Source organism: Bufo gargarizans, chromosome 5 (assembly GCF_014858855.1).
Source record: "Bufo gargarizans isolate SCDJY-AF-19 chromosome 5, ASM1485885v1, whole genome shotgun sequence".
In the NCBI taxonomy this organism is placed as follows: Eukaryota; Metazoa; Chordata; class Amphibia; order Anura; family Bufonidae; genus Bufo; species Bufo gargarizans.
Window position 1 is genome coordinate 210,318,092 of NC_058084.1, and position 21,198 is coordinate 210,339,289.

The following is a 21,198-nucleotide window of genomic DNA, read 5'->3' on the forward strand; positions in this document are numbered from 1 at the left end:
CAAAAGCATAGCTGCACAGGTGGACAGACAACCGTTGGTCAGACCCCTGAAGCCATGGGGCTGAAGCAACCACCAGGGGCCCATGGGGCCGGGCAGCCGCTGGGATGCGAACCTTAGAATTAAGGACGGCTGGGGAAAAGATTGGGCCTTAACCCAACGGGTTTAGTAAGCAACCGGGACTCGATAACCTAGAAAGACAAAGACATGGACTCGCATAACCTCCAACAGAAACCTGGGACACTAACCAGCCTACAACCATGTCGTACCCTTAACAAACAAAACATGAAAAGCGGTCAAGGGGCCCCTGGAGCCATGAGGCCGGATCGGTCATAGGGCCCCCGAAGCCAGAGGGATGACGTTGCGGTGACGATAAGTAATTAAAACGTAAGCCGGACCTGATGGCATATGAAGCGACTTGAATGATTGGATTGGCTAGAAGGTGGCCTAAGGAACATGACTGCCAACAGGCGTTAAAAATATAGACATTAGTAATTTGAAGCACGTGCATACATAAAACACTAACCACCATGAACCATAAACGTAAACATGAAATGCCTGGGGCATTGCAAGTTCGCTAAGAGAAGTCTCAATGAACAGCTTGTGAAAACATAGCAGGAAACGTACTCCTATCGGCCCACTGACCTCCGCTGAGGAGCTGTTTGGTGAACTGGGGCAGGAGACCAATCTGAGTGAATACGAACCAGAAGTAAAAGGAGACCAGTCTGAGTGAATACGAACCAGGATTAAACAGAAACTAGGCCTATGGAATGTAACAGACCACCGAGGAAGGTAACGTAAGCCTGAAAAGAACGCAGTTATGTTTGTTAGGAGAGAGGTACCAGAGCGGTGGGTGCAGACTGCCCCGGTGAGATTGAGCAAAACCATGATGTAGCAATAAACAGGAGAATGCAGCTTTGGATGTGAGTGGTACCTAAAAACATGGTATAGGCGCAGCTTTGAGTATGGGTAGCGCATGAAAAGCATGGTATAAAGCAGACGTATAAATGCAACCTGAAAGTGATCAGAGTATTGACGTGATACGAAAGCAGACATGTGGACGCAGCTCTAGTAGTGAAAGGAGTATAGGACAAGATGTGAAAAGCAGACATGCGGACGCAGCTTTGGATGTGAACGGAATATTAACTTGATGTGACTGCAGACATGGAAAGCGGCTTTGGTGAGTGGGGTATACAACCTGGTGTAGCAGTAGAAGTGTGAACACAACTTTGGGTATAAGCAGAGCATGAAAATTTGTATAAACGCAGCTCTGGTTGTGAGTGGAGCAAGGTGGGAACACCAGGGTGGTGCGTCCAGAGCATGAAAATGGAGTAACAGTAGCAGCTATGGCTGTAAGCCGAGTATACAACATGTAATAACAGGCATGTAATACGGATCCGGCTGTCGGCTGGGGACGGAATGAGATGTAACAGCCAACAGGTGAGTGCAGCTTGAATGTGAGACCAATCTGAGTGAATACGAACCAAGAGTAGAAAAGTGCAGTACAGTGAAGACGTGCGGATGCAGCATAAGGCTTAAATAAAAGCCAAAAGTGTAAATGCCGCTCAGGATAACAGCGGAGCATGAAAGTATGAGAGTGTGGATAAGCTCTGCCTGTATATTTATGTTTAAAGGGAACCTGTCACCGGGATTTTGTGTATAGAGCTGAGGACATGGGTTGCTAGATGGCTGCTGGCACATCTGCAATATCCAGTCCCCATAGCTCTGTGTGCTTTTATTGTGCAAATTAACCTGAGATGAGTCCTGTATGTGAGATGAGTCAGGGACAGGACTCATCTCAGGTTAATTTGCATATGTATCAAATCGTTTTTTTTACACAATAAAAGCACACAGAGCTATGGGGGACTGGATATTGCGGATGTGCTAGCGGCCATCTAGCAACCCATGTCCTCAGCTCTATACACAAAATCCCGGTGACAGGTTCCCTTTAAATTGTACTGGAGCTGTCATTTGGCATTCCGGGCACTAGAGGCCGCTGTTTTGCAGCACAGTCAGCATGCTTCTGGGTGAACCAGTAAGTGTTGATCTGACATGGTGGAAGGATTGTGCTGTGAGGGGCTGAATCCGATTCCATCCTGGCTTGCGGATGTCCGGCAGTGAATGGAACTCAAGGGATGGAGAGTATCTGCTGTCCCCTTTCTGGATCCAGCGCTTTGAAAGAGGTTGTCCCAGGAAGACCAGTTCCAGTGTATGGACAGAAAACCTTAGCATCAAGCAAGGCCGCACGGTTGCTGAGAGCTTGGTGGCCATCCCGGGTAAGCGGCATCCTAGGGCCCAGAACGGACGCAGGTCGGTACACCTGATTACCAATTGTACTTCACTGTTTGGCGCCTAAAGTAACAGAGACTAGCCTAGGCCTTGTATTAGCTAGTTAGATAGGGTTATAGCTTTGTTAGGCCTTACTGTACTGGGCTGCAGCGCAGTAATTGACTTGCAGGCTCTGCTGCGTCTGCCACCGGTTAGGTGTGTCTTCTATAGCGGCACAGTACGACTTGTAGGCTCTGCTGTGTACGCTAGCAGGCTAGGCCTGTCCCTCGGACAGGGACGGTGACTGTGGGCCTGGGGTATTACTTATACTGTTTGTACTTGTGTTAATACTGTTTCCAAAGTAAAGTTTATATTCTTGCATATAAAGCTGGTGTCAGTGTTGCTTCCATGTCTGTGACTTTGCTGTATCCTGGGGAGCCCACCCCGGTACACGGCTTACAAAAGTGAAATACATGAAGTTTAAAGATGGTGGTAGCGGGGGGAGGCGGGGGGGAGACACATGGCAAGGAACAGCTACAGCAAAAGACCTAAACAATAAATGATGCGTCCGGGCTCCAAACATGACGTCACGTGCAGCCCGGGTAACTCTTACTTCAGCCGGATTGCTGTAAAGAAACTTTTCATACGAGACGAACAAAGCAAAGTGAAACTTGTAAGATTTATAGGAACCAACTCTTATTACCAACAAACAAAAATGAAAAGCAAATGGAAGTATTTAGGCCCAAACGAGCAAACCTGAGGTAGCAGATTCTGAGGCAAAGCCTCCCGTTCGCTAGCAAAGTCGGATCCGACCGGCCCATCCTACTTACGTAGTATGGCGCGTGCATGCTATGGTGGCAGAGAGCAAAATAACAAGCTCCATGCTGCAAAGAAAGAATCCTACCACCAGAGAAGCTAGTGTGCTAATGGCACCTGAAAACACACACCTGTGAGTGAGGGTGTGGCTCGTATATGAAGAGCCTCCGCCCCTCTCACAAATGCAGGCGGACTAATCAGCCTTACCAACATATATTAGTACATATATTTCAGACTGCAGTGAAGTTGATTTTTTCTGTTTTATATTGTTAACTGTTTACTGCTGGGAGTAAAAAGAAAGATCTTAAAGCATAATGGAGTCTCTTACCTCGATATAAAATCCACATTAGTAAGTATGTGCTCCATGACTGACAAAGCAGTTCAGTGCACATCTTGTACAATGTATACAGTCCTTGAACAACCAATTGAGACTGCATATTACTCTACAAAATGCAAGCAAATTGTTTGCTTGAAAGCGCAAATCCTGTATCTAAATGAGTGAATTGCAACACTGGGAAACCTTGATAATATGGAAAGGAGTTTGCTGCTCACTGAGGGGGGGGGATGAGGGGGGGGTAGTATGGAGGAGCAGGAAAGTGAGGTAGCTAACTGAGTAACATAAATTGGGGTAGAGGGAAGAATTCCAGGGAGGCTAGTCCTGATCTGACATACCCCAACAAGTTTGTAAAGTTGGCAGATGAGGGGCATATGGGTTCAGGGATGGTAATGATGCAGCAAGATACTTCCTTTGCCGGTCAGAGGAATGTGAGCTCCAGTAAGGAGAATACCAGGAGTGCAGGGCAGGCCAGACAGGTGCTGTACATATACACATAAGGATCTCTGTCACAAAGACCAGGATTATCAAACTGAGTGTTGTCTAATTGATGCTCAAATTGGACATATCACAGATCAGATTGACAGATTACTGGGAGGGGCTTGAGAAGACCCAGCAGTCATGGTACACATTGGCCCCAATGACAAAGTTAGAGGTAGGTACAGTGTCCTTACAAATGATTTCAATGACTTAGGTCACAAGCTCAGGGAAAGGACCTCAAAGGAAGTATTTTCTCAAATGCAAGTTGTACCATGAGCCATTCGACAAAGGCAGCGGAGATTAGGAAGCTAAGCAAGTTGGTCAAGAACTGGTGTAGGAAGAACGGGTTTCGGTTCCTGTAAAACTAGGCTGACATCTCTGTCGGCTACAGGCGCTATCATGGGAGTAGGCTGCACCCCATTTGGGAAGGTGCATCTCATTTTTGGGAAGAAGATGGCTAGAAGGAGTGTTTAAACTAGGAACTGGGAAGCGGGTAACTATATTATAGGAGAACAGTGAAAATAGTGTCCTGGGGCTAAGGAATGGTGGTGGAATGGTGGGAGGATGTCATGGTAGGAAAAAGTGAATCCTGAACTACCTACCGTTTCCCACTGTCCCTACCTACTCATACGATGCGCCCTAGACAGTGGCGCACAACTGGTTGACATTTCCTTCCTACATACAGTACAGACCAAAAGTTTGGACACACCTTCTCATTCAAAGAGTTTTCTTTATTTTCATGACTATAAAAATTGTTGATTCACACTGAAGGCATCAAAACTATGAATTAACACATGTGGAATTATATACATAACAAAAAAGTGTGAAACAACTGCAAATATGCCATATTCTAGGTTCTTCAAAGTAGCCACCTTTTGCTTTGATTACTGCTTTGCACACTCTTGGCATTCTCTTGATGAGCTTCAAGAGGTAGTCACCTGAAATGGTCTTCCAACAGTCTTGAAGGAGTTCCCAGAGATGCTTAGCACTCTAGTTGGCCCTTTTGCCTTCACTCTGCGGTCCAGCTCACCCCAAACAATCTCGATTGGGAACAGGTCCGGTGACTGTGGAGGCCAGGTCATCTGGCAGAGCACCCCATCACTCTCGTCCGTGGTCAAATAGCCCTTACACAGCCTGGAGGTGTGTTTGGGGTCATTGTCCTGTTGAAAAATAAATGATGGTCCAACTAAACGCAAACCGGATGGAATAGCATGTCGCTGCAAGATGCTGTGGTAGCCATGCTGGTTCAGTATGCCTTCAATTTTGAATAAATCCCCAACAGTGTCACCAGCAAAGCACCCCCACACCATCACACCTCCTACTCCATACTTCACGGTGGGAACCAGGCATGTTGAGTCCATCCGTTCACCTTTTCTGCGTCGCATAAAGACACGGTGGTTGGAACCAAAGATCTCAAATTTGGACTCATCAGACCAAAGCACTGGTCTAATGTCCATTCCATGTGTTTTTTAGCCCAAACAAGTCTCTTCTGCTTGTTGCCTGTCCTTAGCAGTGGTTTCCTAGCAGATATTCTACAATGATTCACACAGTCTCCTCTTAACAGTTGTTCTAGAGATGTGTCTGCTGCTAGAACTCTGTGTGGCATTGACCTGGTCTCTAATCTGAGCTGCTGTTAACCTGCAATTTCTGAGGCTGGTGACTCGGATGAACTTATCCTCCGCAGCAGAGGTGACTCTTGGTCTTCCTTTCCTGGGGCGGTCCGCATGTGAGCCAGTTTCTTTGTAGTGCTTGATGGTTTTTGTGACTGCACTTGGGGACACTTTAAAAGTTTTCCCAATTTTTCGGACTGACTGACCTTAATTTCTTAAAGTAATGATGGCCACTCGTTTTTCTTTACTTAGCTGCTTTTTTCTTGCCATAATACAAATTCTAACAGTCTATTCAGTAGGACTATCAGCTGTGTATCCACCTGACTTCTCCACAACACAACTGATGGTCCCAACCCCATTTATAAGGCAAGAAATCCCACTTATTAAACCTGAGAAAGCACACCTGTGAAGTGAAAACCATTTCAGGTGACTACCTCTTGAAGCTCATCAAGAGAATGCCAAGAGTGTGCAAAGCAGTAATCAAAGCAAAAGGTGGCTACTTTGAAGAACCTAGAATATGACATATTTTCAGTTGTTTCACACTTTTTTGTTATGTATATCATTCCACATGTGTTAATTCATAGTTTTGATGCCTTCAGTGTGAATCTACAATTTTCATAGTCATGAAAAAAAAAAAAAACTCTTTGAATGAGACGGTGTGTCCAAAATTTTGGTCTGTACTGTAGGTACAAGGGCCTATAAGGAGGAACATCTAGGGGCTGATAGATGACCACACAGTAACAGTGCAAGCAAGGAGTATAAATGGAGCCCACCTACGCTTCAGTTAATAATCTCCCCTGAGTGTCCCAAATGCATTGGTGCAGGAAACACTTATTGGCTTGTGCAAGATAATCCATGTAGGAAAAAAGGTTTCCACATGTCAAGTAAAATCCAATTCTTTAAATAATAAAAATAGCGCGATGAGGCAGCACCACCAACATGTCCTTAAAGGGCTTCTGTCACCCCACTAAAGTGATTTTTTTTTTTTGGGCTAGTGAAATTAGTTATATTGCGATATATGACAATATAATTGTGTTACTTACTTTGATCCAGCAGTTTCTGCAAAAAACAAAGTTTTAATATATGTAAATTCGGTCTCTACCAGCAAGTAGGGCGGCTACTTGCTGATAGCTGCTGCAGAAATCCGCCCCCTCGTCGTGTTGATTGACAGGGCCAGCCGGGATCTCCTCCTCCGGCCAGCCCTGTCGGCATTTCAAAAATCGCGCGCCTGTGTTGATTCGGCGCAGGCGCTCTGAGATGAGGAGGCTCGTCTCCTCAGCACTCCCTCAGTGCGCCTGCGCCGATGACGTCTTCTATTTCGGTGATGTCATCGGCGCAGGCGCACTGAGGGAGTTCTGAGGAGACGAGCCTCCTCATCTCAGAGCGCCTGCGCCGAATCAACACAGGCGCGCGATTTTTGAAATGCCGACAGGGCTGGCCGGAGGAGGAGATCCCGGCTGGCCCTGTCAATCAACACGACGAGGGGGCGGATTTCTGCAGCAGCTATCAGCAAGTAGCCGCCCTACTTGCTGGTAGAGACCGAATTTACATATATTAAAACTTCGTTTTTTGCAGAAACTGCTGGATCAAAGTAAGTAACACAATTATATTGTCATATATCGCAATATAACTAATTTCACTAGCCCAAAAAAAAAATAATCACTTTAGTGGGGTGACAGAAGCCCTTTAATGATGGCATAGCATGCAAGTCATCAGAAACTGTTAAAAACACATATGCATCCAATAGGGTCAAACTATATCATGAAACATCATCTTGGGGGCAGGACTGTCCACCTGCACACAGTAATAAGCTAAACAGACTGGCCAGGTGAAACCAGGAGAGACCAATATAAACTGAAACAAAACCAATAAGATAGAGTAAAAAAAACAGAAGCAGGAGTCACAACCAGAAGAGCAATTAAAGCAAACCATAATCAGAAACTATACCAAGCCAAAAGTCTGAACCAGGAGGGCACATTACGATCCAAATTGTCAGCCAAGAATCATAGTTCAGTCTAAGCAGGGTCTGAATACCAGGGGAGTCATAATAGAAGCAAAAGGCTAGCAAGGATATCCTAGGAGAAGACACAGATCACGGGCAACCTGTTTAAATAGGCCACACTTCCTGGTCATGTGACACGATGATGTCAGCATGCTGGATGCGTCGGTGCCATCTCTGCTTGGCTGTTGCTTCCTGTACCATCATTGCCTTGACAACAGAATGCCTGTGGCGCTGCCTGCTGAGCAGCGTGCCTGTCGAAAGAACGTGACTGAGACACTAACATTTCATAAGGAAAGGTGTAGGGTAAACAATATTCAAAAATCGCTTAATTGTATGTACACTAATGCCAGGAGCCTGACTAATAAAACTGGTGAACTGGAATTAGTGATGTGTGAGGAGGACTATGACATACAGTAGTGGGAATAACTGAGACATGGCTGGATGAGAGCTATGACTGGGCAGTTAATGTACAGGGTTACAGTCTGTTTAGAAAGGATTGCCAAAACCGGAGAGGGGGAGGGGTCTGCTTTTATTTAAAGTCCTGTCTAATGCCCACAGTCCCAGAGGATATAAGTGAGGGACATGAACATATGGAGGCAAAAACAATAATAAAATACTAATAGGAGTTTATTATAAACCACCTAATATACATATATATATATTAGGTCCACATATATATAAGAGTCCACATAAAATCTGCTACTAAATGAGATAGACGTGGGTGCAAATAATTATGAGGTCGCTATTATGGGGGACTTCAACTACCCAGATATAGACTGGGAAACTGAAGCCTGTACATCTCATAAAGGAAACAGGTTCTTGGCAATAACTAAAGACAATTACCTTTTTTTCACTTTATAAGACGCACTTTTTAGGAAGAAAAACTCTTGCTACAAAGTGCCTGTGTCTTATTAACTGCAGTTAGGGTTGCCACCTGGCTGGTGTCTCACCAAGCTGGTATTTTAGCGTCACTGCCGGTGCTGGTAATTTTCCTATAAGGTCTGTTACTAATGAGTTCTTCCACTGGACTGCAGGTCCTGTCCTGAGCTTCCAGTCAGCAGCAAGTGTTAAACGCGGTGCGCTCAAATGGAGGAGGTGATTTTATTTTTTTTTTTTTGGCAGAAGCACAGAAGGGAGCACTAATGGGGCATTCCTCTTACTGCGGGACACTAATGGGAGGCATTATCAATTCTGGGGTGCACTAATAGGGGCATTACTGTTACTGGGGGGCACTAATGGGGGCAATATTAATTCTGAGTTGCACAAATTTTTTGGGGGAAAAGGTCCGGGAGATCCAGCATGGCCAGACCCCCTGGCACTGACTGGCAGAGTGCACATTCAGCGCTTTGCCCAATCTGCACACACCTCTCTCTTACAGCTGACACCAAGCAGGAGAGCAGGAGAATGATCAATTCAGCACATAAGAAGGAACATTCTGCAATGTAATGGAAGGAGATAAGAACTCCAACCCCTAAAATGCCTCCCCAAATTCCTGGGCCCCTCACACACATTGTACTTACCTCCCTCCCCGGCCCCACATCACTTCTGACACCCGCACAGCAGCCACTGCATCTCCTAGTCATGTGGATGAAAACGATGACAGGGCTGGCTAGCCAATACCAGGCTATAACGGGAACAAGCTTACCTAGCATCGCAGGTGATGCTAGGGGGGCTCGTTCCCATTGTGGCCTGCTATTGGCTGCTCGTTCCCACCATTTCTTGATGTTTTTATCTGCGCAACAGTGAGATGCATCGGCGGCCGTGCGGGCATCAGAATCGACGTCGGTGCTGGGAAGCGAGGTAAATGCAATCTATGTGAGGGACCCGGGAATTTGGGGACACATTTAAGAGGTTGTATAACCCCTTTAAGGACCTTTGTTGATGTCATCAATGGGAGGAGCCAGAACAAAAGAACTATACAGCCGACACTAGTGCAGGGAAATGTGTGTAACAGTGCTGTATGTGTGTACATGTGTGTAGCAGAGCTGTATGTGAGTAAGTGAGCTGTATGTGTGTGTGATAGAGCTGTGTGTGTGTGTGTGAGGTTTTTTTTGTGTGTGTAGCAGGGCTGCATGTGTATGGCAGAGCTGTATCTGTGTATTGCAGTATGTGTATGTGTGTGTGTGTATACAGCAGAGCTGTTTGTGTACCAAATCTGCGTGTGTGTGTGTCACAGACAAATACTTAAAAATTATCTAGCAGAAGAAGAAGCATGGCAGGACACAGCATAGCAATGACAAGAGACACATGATTTTGGATACGTACATTTAATGAGGTGACCACATGTGCCATTGCTGATTGATACAATGGTCAGCAGATGACACACTGAGGGTAACAGGAGCTGACCAAAACTATCCCCCCTACACCCTAAAGTTACTGACCTTGCCCCCTCCACTTCAGTATACCACATTCCTTTCAAAGAGGACCTAGAAAATATTTTTCAGATTTGCTCTGGTCTAAACCAGGGGTGCATCTGATGCACCTTATAAAGAGAAAAATACAGTACTTTCACAATCTGGTACAGGATCCAACTAAAGGGATGGTGATAATAAACTTAGTATCAAACAACAGACCTCACAGAACAGACATGTGGGTTGGGGGACACCTGGGAAATAGTGACCATAATATAATAAACTACTAATTACCATTAAAGAGTGCTTTTTCAGGTAGGCACTAAAATGCAAAATTTGACTAGCTTAGAGAAGCCATTAGCCTTTTTAACTGGGATAATGTACTTAAAAAAATAAAACTACAGCCACAAAGTGGGATATTCTTAAAGGCATCCTAAATTTTCATTGTGAGAGGTACATACCTTATGGTAATCAAAGGGTTAGAAATAAAAATAGATTTGAAAATAAAAATGTAAAGGGAGCAAATAAGTAACAAAAAGAAAGTATTTAAATTGCTAAAACAGGAAGATAACAAAGTACAAAAAAAACATAAGGAAAAAAACTGAATATGTAAAAGACAGATAAAGGAAGCTAATCTGGAGACAGCTGATTTCCAAAGAGAGTAAAACTAACCCTAAATGTGCTTCAGTTATAAAAAGGTTAAACCTGAAAGTTTTGGCCCTTTAATGAGTAATGAGGGACGAGGTGTAGAGGGCGGTGAGGAGAGTAAATTTTGTAAATATTTTTTTCCCACTGTATTCACTTAGGAAAAAAAAATGGCAGATGAAAAGTAGAGTGTTAAAGTAAAGTCCCCATTAAAAGTGACCTGTCTGACCATGGAAGAAGCTTTGCCGTGTCTTAAAAAGATTAAAATACACAAATCACCAGGTCCAGATGGCTTACACTCCCATATTCTAAGATAATTAGGTAATGTAATAGGCAGACCCTTATTTCTGATAGGTAAGGACTCTATAATGACAGGGTGTGTTTCACAGGATTTCCGGTTAGCAAATGTGATGTCAATATTCAAAATGGGGTAAAAAACAGAGCCCGGAAACTATAGGCCAGTAAGTTTAACATCTGTTTGTGATGATATCCTGGAGTATCGCAATGAAAATGAGTGTATAACACTGTATTAGCATGGCTTCATGAGGGATCAAACTAATCTAATCCGTTTTTATGCAGAGGTAAATTCTAGACTAGACCAGGGTGTGTATATGGATTGTGTATATCTCGATTTGTCCAAAGCATTTGATGCTGTGCCACATAAAAGGTAGGTACTTAAAATGAGAATGCTTGGACTGGGAGAAAATGTCTGTATGTGGATAAGTAACTGGCTCAGTGATAGAAAACAAAGGGTGGTTATTAATGGTACACACACTCAGATTGGGTCACTATCACTAGTGGGGTACCACAGGGGTTAGTATTGGGCCCTATTCTCTTCAATATATTTATTAATGATCTTTGTGAGGGATTAGCTCTATCTCCAGGGTCTCAGTCGCAATATTATTGCTGACAACTGTGTGGAATGTCCAAACAGTGCATTTATTTTAACACCAGTACACACAAAACAATACAAATGAACACCTGCCCATCTAGGCAACTAGGCAACTAAACTTACAAAAAATATCCCTGAGTCACCTATAAGACATAGCTCATACACGGAGCCAGATGCGGCTTTCCCAGCTAGTCAGTCCAACAGCCTCCTGGCTGTAACAAGTTCAATGTCTCCTGTCGGGGATTGAGACTCAGTGTTCCGCCTGACTATGGCACTGTGACTCACTTCCCATGTGTCACTTTTTCCCCAGCTCCCAGCCTGGTGGCCTCTCAGCCAAGCCCAGCTGAAACCACACATCCAGGGCCTCACACGGCCTCTGTTTGCAACCACACCCCTGACTGACAGTCGGGGATGGGCTTTTAGTCCCCAGTAATGATCCCAGGTGATTACACCTGGGGATCCCTCATGCTAGGGAAAATCTGCCCTGGAATGGGAGGGGTGGATTGGGAGATCACATTACCAACCTAGCTCCCAATCAAAATAAAATCCAGCCCTAAAATACTAAACAAAATAGCTCCAGCAACTATGCCTTGCTGAAACCAACACCAGTCTGGAACTTTACTTATCTCCTCCAGTTGAGGAACCTAGGTGAGATATACCCCTTTTCCGGGATCCTTATACACTTTAGCATTCACATCACCACATCTTGTAGAAGGCTTGCATAGTAAAATATCAATCTTTGCAGATGACACTAAACTGTGTAAAGTAATGAACACGGAAAAGGACATTATATTGCTACAGATGGATGTGGATAGATTGGAGGCTTGGGCAGCGAAGTGGCAAATGAGGTTTAACACAGACAACTGTAAGGTTATGCACATGAGAAGGAAAAATACAAGTCACCAGTACATACTGTACTAAATGGTAAAACACTGGGTAACACTGACATGGAAAAGGACTTAGGAATTTTAATTGACAGAAAACTTAACTGTAGAAACAAGTGTCAGGCAGCCGCTGCAAAGACCAATAAGATAATGGGTTGTATCGAAAGGAGCATAAATGCATGTGATAAGAAAGTCCTGCCACTTTACAAATCACTAGTGAGACCACACATGGAGAACTGTGTAAAATTCTGGGCTCCTGTATACAAGAGAGACATAGCTGAGTTGGAGAGGGTTCACTACCGACAAATCAGTTTACTCATTTTGATACTTTACAAACCATTTTAATAGAGCAGCTGCATCACCTCAAAGTAAGCCTGCCAATTTTACAGTAAGCCACATGTAACAGTCAAATGCTTTGAGACTCATTCAAATGTGCTTTATATATTTTTGTAAGGGAAAATTGCACAGTGATTATTTTAAAGTATTCGGACCTGGAAGCAAGCTTGTCGTAACACGTGAGTGATCATTCAAATCTAAACCGTATTACAAATATAACAATTAACCATATGTATTGCTATAGCCCTGAAACTACTAATAGTCAGTAAACATTTTTGCACACATATCATACATGTCACTTTATTATTATTATTATTATTTTTAAGTTTTCGTATAATAAAAAATTTACGACAATACAATATTTAGTATTTACCATGTTTTTATTATTTTTTGTTATATTTTAAATTTTGTATATATTATGAATTCAGTTGTATCCTTCCTTACGTTTTGGCTAGATATACACTATCCCAAAATGAGTGGTACGAGATGACCAGCTTTGAAAACAAAGCAAACTTTTACATTACTGTTGGGTGTTGTAAGTAACACTAAAGTTTTGTTTCTTAAAATCATCCCACACCACTGATCTGTGGGATATCCTGAGCCAAGAGTAAAGGTAAGTACCGGTAATTACACATTATTAATATACCGGTATTAACCTTGTATGTGTAGAGCATTGCTTCACAATGTATGTGATTCTGACCATATAAACAATATACACTTTGTTAATGATTGCTTTTACAATATTATACAATATTATAATGCAATTTTAGTAATAAAAACATTCTTTTACTATGCGTATCTAACTCTTCTGTTTTTGAAGACTGGATTCACATAGCCAAATATAGGACTGGACACACACAAAAAGAAAAAGTATAAAGGATAGACGTTGCATGTATGAATCCATCTACAACCTTTATCTTTGCTTGTTATTCTCATTTTATTATTCTTAATTATACAAAAAGCTTAGAGGCGCATTTAGTCAAGCAGATAACCGCTACAATTCAAATGCTAACGATTCATGTTGGACGATAATAGTTTAGTGTAAAAGTACGTGGCAAGGATTGTACTGAAAAATGCTTGTTTACATGTAAAATAGTTTGTGAGACCAAATAAATTGTGGCAATGTGAAGGAACACGTGTGTTTTTTTGTAAATTGTTGCTGTCTAAATCGAGTGAGCAATCCTTGATTAGTGGCAGTGGCTTTAAAGCTAGGGTTACACAGTGACACTGTTTTCACGATGCTGTTGTGTCCAAGATTTTAGAGTAGCGGTAATCTCAGAAATGAGCAGTGTTGGATTTTTTTGCGACTCACACTTGATCCCATAATTCATCTCTATGAGATCACAGCTACTCTGTAATGCTGGCTGCGACAGGTTTGTGTGAACAGCCATAGCTCTAACCTAAATTGCTAAATGCAATTGTATCATTTATTGCCTAAACGATTATATACTTGTCTAAATGCGTCTTTACAATATCTTTGAGTATAGAAAAATTATCTGTCTAGTCCTAAATATCACTATTTTCGGGAACCTGTGGTATACAACTTAATAACTTAAAGGGATTCCCACTTGCAGATCTGCCTGAGGGATAGGGTGAGGCCTCACTACACACTATGATCAAGAACATGCATATACTACATATTGGTGAGTTTTCCTGTCAGGCTGCTCAGCCATCATGGCAAAACATAGGCAGGATAGCATCATTACCATCTACTGTAGAGCAATTTAGTGTGTGGCGAGGCTCTGCCCCCTCACACCCTAGGCAGCTCTGAAAGTGGTAGCAACTCATCCTGCTCACATTCCAGGATAGGTTGCTGGCCACCATTCTAACCCCTTCCCAATCTCGGCAAAGAAATATGCAGCAATATGCAAAGGACCATTCTGTATACACTACGTGCAGAATTATTAGGCAAATGAGTATTTTGACCACATCATCCTCTTTATGCATGTTGTCTTACTCCAAGCTGTATAGGCTCGAAAGCCTACTACCAATTAAGCATATTAGGTGATGTGCATCTCTGTAATGAGAAGGGGTGTGGTCTAATGACATCAACACCCTATATCAGGTGTGCATAATTATTAGGCAACTTCCTTTCCTTTGGCAAAATGGGTCAAAAGAAGGACTTGACAGGCTCTGAAAAGTCAAAAATAGTGAGATATCTTGCAGAGGGATGCAGCACTCTTAAAATTGCAAAGCTTCTGAAGCGTGATCATCGAACAATCAAGCGTTTCATTCAAAATAGTCAACAGGGTCGCAAGAAGCGTGTGGAAAAACCAAGGCGCAAAATAACTGCCCATGAACTGAGAAAAGTCAAGCGTGCAGCTGCCAAGATGCCACTTGCCACCAGTTTGGCCTTATTTCAGAGCTGCAACATCACTGGAGTGCCCAAAAGCACAAGGTGTGCAATACTCAGAGACATGGCCACGGTAAGAAAGGCTGAAAGACGACCACCACTGAACAAGACACACAAGCTGAAACGTCAAGACTGGGCCAAGAAATATCTCAAGACTGATTTTTCTAAGGTTTTATGGACTGATGAAATGAGAGTGAGTCTTGATGGGCCAGATGGCTGGATTGGTAAAGGGCAGAGAGCTCCAGTCCGACTCAGACGCCAGCAAGGTGGAGGTGGAGTACTGGTTTGGGCTGGTATCATCAAAGATGAGCTTGTGGGGCCTTTTTGGGTTGAGGATGGAGTCAAGCACAACTCCCAATCCTACTGCCAGTTTCTGGAAGACACCTTCTTCAAGCAGTGGTACAGGAAGAAGTCTGCAAGGTAAGAAAAACATGATTTTCATGCAGGACAATGCTCCATCACACGCGTCCAAGTACTCCACAACGTGGCTGGCAAGAAAGGGTATAAAAGAAGAAAATCTAATGACATGGCCTCCTTGTTCACCTGATCTGAACCCCATTGAGAACCTGTGGTCCATCATCAAATGTGAGATTTACAAGGAGGGAAAACAGTACACCTCTCTGAACAGTGTCTGGGAGGCTGTGGTTGCTGCTGCACGCAATGTTGATGGTGAACAGATCAAAACACTGACAGAATCCATGGATGGCAGGCTTTTGAGTGTCCTTGCAAAGAAAGGTGGCTATATTGGTCACTAATTTGTTTTTGTTTTGTTTTTGAATGTCAGAAATGTATATTTGTGAATGTTGAGATGTTATATTGGTTTCACTGGTAAAAATAAATAATTGAAATGGGTATATATTTGTTTTTTGTTAAGTTGCCTAATAATTATGTACAGTAATAGTCACCTGCACACACAGATATCCCCCTAAAATAGCTAAAACTAAAAACAAACTAAAAACTACTTCCAAAAATATTCAGCTTTGATATTAATGAGTTTTTTGGGTTCATTGAGAACATGGTTGTTGTTCAATAATAAAATTAATCCTCAAAAATACAACTTGCCTAATAATTCTGCACTCCCTGTATTTACAGTCCGCCATACCCCAACAAGGGTTTCCTGACCACACCATAACATGATCCCTGTGCCAGCAGCCTGTTAAATCAAACATAAAAATGGTTACAAAATGCATTTTAATGCTGATTTTTCTTATGCCATATGAGGAATTTTATATTGTATCGTCCGTATACTTCAACAAAGGGTTTCATATTATAGCTTCCACATTTCTTTGTTTTATGTTTCAATGTAAATGCATTACTAGGCTTTTTCATTTCTGTTTTATTTCCCTATAAAATGACATATATACGTATATGATAACTACAATTTACAATAAACAGATGAGGAGGCAAAAAAACTGGCAATAGATCCAAAAGTGACTATCTTAGCTTCATCCAAGCATGATGTGAGGACAAAAAAGTCTGCAACTTTACTGTGCAACCTGCAGAGTTTCTTCCCTGATGCAATTAAAGTGGAATGGACCGATGGAAGCAACAATAAGCTGGAATCAGAACAGGGGACAATCATAACAGATGCATCCAGCGACTTGTCCTCATTGTACAGCTGGATTACAATAAAGCAGTCTGATATTGGCAGCACATATAAATGCAAGTACAAACATGAGGGAAATGGAAATCAGTGGAAAGAAGAAACGTATAACACAGGTACATTTTATCTTTATATTTACTACTATTTCTAGCTATACTGTGTCTCTTCAGTAACATAATTATAGCAAGATGTAAAATAATACTTACACGTAAAAGGGTTTTCAACGACTTTAGAACTGATGACCTATATCTGATTGGTAGGGGTCTGACACCCGGAACCCACCGATCAACTGTTTGAGAAGGCACCAGCTCTCCTGTGAGCACCGTGGCCTTCTCCGTGCTTACCAAGCACAGTGCCGTACATTCACTTGAATGGGGCTTAGCTGTACCTAGGCCATGTGACCGATGAATGTGTCCTCACTGGCCTAGGGAAGGCTGTGTGAAGGCTGTGGTTCTACTGCCAGCGCCAGTGCCTTCTAAAACAGCTGATCGGCAGGGGTCACTGGTGTCAGGCACCCATTACTCAGATACTGATGACCTATCCAGAGGATAGGTCATCACTACTAAAGTCTTGGAAAACCCCTTAAATTGTCCTCTAATGTTCAGCTTTTAATGTATTGGTGAATATTTATTAATCCTGTCTAAAAGTTTAAGTAGTGCATGCTTAGACTATGCACAAAAATCATCTAGATTTATTACAGTGGTTGATGCTGGATGATAAATCTGGCACACCTTTATACTACCTTGTCGATCATAGCAGAAAAAGTGTCTAAAACTATTCATAAATGTGGTGTAAGACATGTACTCCATCTGCAACAGTGAATCTACCCCAATCTTTTGCTGTTTACTTTCTTAACATATATTTATAGCAATCAGCATTAAATATTTCTGCTACAGAGCCTCAAGCCCCCTGAATAGAACAAGTTAAATGATTAAATTCTAAATACCATGCATTATTATTATTAGAATTTTTACTGTCACATTCCGAATGCCCTTGTGTATGGACTAAGTGTTTGGAAATTTTACAGCATGAACTTCACTAGATATACATTTATATCCCTTATAAAGATATATACAGATATAGTTTTGATCCTTAAAATGATATTTATTTTATTTATGCACTACTATATTTCACAGTGCTTTACAGACATAAGCGTCCAACTGTCCCCAATAGGGTTCACAATCTAAGGTCCCTATCAGTATGTCTTTGGAGTGTGGGAGGAAACCCGAGTACTCAGAGTAAACCCACGCAAACACAGGGAGATCATACAAACTCCATGCAGATGTTGCCCTTGGTCGGATTCGAACCTAGGACCCCAGCGCTAACCACTGAGCCACCGTACTTCCATTTAAGACCAACTCCTCAGATAGAGACATGCCCAATTTTATCACTGGTGAGTTACGTCACGTTCTGCTGGCTTTCCCTGTGGAGGTCCAGTGTCGTCCTTTTGACCTCTGCTGTTCTTCTGCATCTTCACACCTGGAACGGCAAGCAGTAACAGATCAGGATTAAATGGAGAATACAAGGGGATCCACTCCCAGGTTTAACCCAAAGTGAATTGTGAAGCAACGTGGTTCACACCATCTTCAGTAATTAGGCAAATACCTCAGTTTACTGAGGATATATTTTTTTATTGACTTGCAAAAATAAAAAAAATAAAAAAAACACCAAATGATTCTGTCCAATTTTTTTGTGTAAATTGAGTAACTATTAATCTTGTTTGCTATGAGTACTCCACCTCCAGCCTCCATCATATAAACAGATATACCGTATATAGCATGGCAGCAAGGGAATTTTAGATTGTACAATTAAAAGTATGCAGACAGCCTGTTGCGAAAGAATAGCCCTGGTGACTTCAGGGAATTAAAAATTCATTTTAATTGGAGCGGTCAGATTAATTATACTTTATCAGGAAATCGAAGTACTATTTATTTTTTATTCCGTAATAAGTAAACTATCATCATATTTATTTCTCAGTTATTCTAATTAATTGTACTTTACAGAACATTTGAATACTGGAGATCCCACAAATCAGATAGATATCAGTAATTGCACTTATACTTCAGGTAACTATATTTGTACAAATACAATCTCCTACATGTGTTGTTTCTAGAGTATTTTGCTTTAAAGCTTGTCTGAACGTTTCCTTCCATTATCACATATACGTTGAAATCTGTCTGAATAACAAGGTGGTCTTTTAGAAAGGTTTTACTATACTGTATATGTTAAAGGGGTCCCTATCCAATCCCTATAATGACCCCCAGAATTCCCGGGCCCCTCCTCTTGAGCATACTTACCTGCTTCCTTGCACCCACATCCCTCTGGATCCCTGCACTGCCGCTGCGTCTTCCCGTCACGCTGATCAAAACATCCGGCAACGAGGGGGTGGCGGGGGTGCAGACAATAAAAGGCCGCTACAGTGATCAGCCTCCCTAGCTGCTAGGGAGGCTGGTCAACATTGCGGCCTGCTATTGGCTGCTCCCCTCATCGCCGGATGTTTTGATCCACACGACAGGGAGATCCTGCAGCGGCCATGCAGGGATCCAAAGGGACTCGGGTGCCAGGGAGCAGGTAAGTATGCTCTAGAGGAGGGGCCAGGGCATTCTGGGGCTCATTATAGGGATTGGATAACCCCTTTAATACATCTGTCAGAAAAAGCTAATTCTTCTATATACAGTATTTCACATGGACTTGCGTTTCCTTGAATGGGCAGCATGTAAAACTACATTTTGCCCTGACAATAACATCCGAACACCAGAGCCTGGATGATCAGCTAATTGGTAGATTTATTTTTTAACTGCAATCACAACTTTATGACACCATTTCTAGGATATAATACTATAAGTATTTTTGATGGAAATCTATGTACAAATGTAGTAAAAAATAACATGAGAGATATAGACTGATATAGTGTGCTGTTCTAATAGAAAAGTGTATTAAAATGGTGCAGTGTAGTGCCTCATTTGTCATGTTAACAATCGCAACATCTGTATGGTAGAATATGGTAAAACAAAATACAGTATATGAGGTTTTATTCTTCATTAAAATCAATAAGGATGAACTTCCATAAATCCAAGCTGAAATATGTTTTGTAAAAATACAGCATCGTCTACAATTCCCTTTTTACATTTTACCACAGCAGCCATATTTCATTAGCAACATTTCTTTATTCTGAAGTCACTACGAGCAAGGACACTGTATTGTACTGTACTGTAGTGTATTCTGCTATTCCTGCTATGCTACTCGGTACAACAAAAAACTTGGTATTATTACTATCCTTATTATTTTAAAGCACCGCTAATTCCAGGATGCTGTACATGTGGCAAGGGTTTGCATACAGTACATTGTTTAAAACAAAACCAAATACAATCAATATGGTGGACTAAATTAATGACAGATTAGTACATGTGGAGAGATAATCTTGCCCTGCATTTAAACTTATTGCTATATATAGTAAAAAGCCTGTTATACCTAGTGTTAAGCGAAGTTATGAATTACTTCGCCACAAAGCGCATTTCGTTGTAGAAATAGCGGGCACAATGATGGGAAATGGCGATTGTGTGGCCACCCATCAATAAACCTCTCAGAAGTTGCGTGCATCGCTGATTGTAGCATGTGGTATAAAAATGGAGGCCTTTCAGGGGTAAAAAAAATAAATAAATAATACCTCATCCGTTCGAGCGCAAAGAGCCTGCTGCGCCCATCTTGTTCGAAGATCCCATGCGAAATCTCGTGCAGTGTTTGGTGATGTCATAGGTCACTGTGCACGAGTTTTCGCACTGGATCTTCAATCAAGAAGGCCGTGGCGGCCTCTTTGCACTCAAACAGATGAGGTGAGTATCGAATCTTTTTTATGCCATTTCAGAGAAAATTGATTAATAACCACGAAGCACAAGGAAATTTGGCTAATCGAATTTTCCCTGAAATTTGTATCGAAGTCCACTTCGGATACTTCGATTCGCTCAACCCTAGTTATACCTGATATATAACACATCTTTCCTCTAATTTGAACCTTACAGGCAAAGCAGGAAGAGAAGATATGATAATCAAACATATGATAATCCGATCAGCACAGTTTATCTATGCTCTATTGCTCTTGAAAAGTTTGTTGTATTGTCCTCTCCTGCTATTCTTTAAATACAAAGCCACAGAATGAATAAATGCTTTCTCACCAACTCAAATACAAAAAGAACAAGCTTGCTTCTTAATTATGCAGTAGCATTAATATATATATTTTAGCTCCGAGTGCGTTGGAAATATCTCTCCTGTCTTTATGCTGTTTTTAAAAGCTTATCAATAAAGACTATATTTTATATTAGATGAAGACGTGCTGCATTTTTCAAAGTTCTCTTTCTATGTTGTAATGACCTCCACAAATTCATGACACCTCTCTCCTGTACAAGGCAGACCTGGAAATTATTATTGGAAGCTGGCCAAAATTATTTGATAGTTCATAAAATGTTATGAAATAAAAATATACTATAAAATATTTATAATCAGTGTATATGTCAAACAGAACATCATGGACTCTATTAAATACTGGAAAGACAGATGAAATCAGATTATTAAGTGCCTATATTTGATTTGTGTAATGATCTTTTATGTCCTTTAGGCCTCATGCACACGA

General features: G+C 41.9%; 1 protein-coding gene across 1 annotated transcript in view; it reads left to right on the plus strand.

Moving 5' to 3' along the window:
• Nucleotides 1–20,891, plus strand: part of LOC122939384 — a 66,294-nt gene extending 45,403 nt beyond the window's left edge. Inside the window, exons 5-8 of the mRNA XM_044295452.1 lie at nt 12,734–12,794; nt 16,364–16,687; nt 18,575–18,637; nt 20,591–20,891. Of these exons, the coding sequence (XP_044151387.1) occupies nt 12,734–12,794; nt 16,364–16,687; nt 18,575–18,637; nt 20,591–20,727 (585 nt within the window). The 3' untranslated portion in view covers nt 20,728–20,891. The remainder of the gene's footprint in view (nt 1–12,733; nt 12,795–16,363; nt 16,688–18,574; nt 18,638–20,590) is intronic.
• Nucleotides 20,892–21,198: the final 307 nt, after the last annotated feature.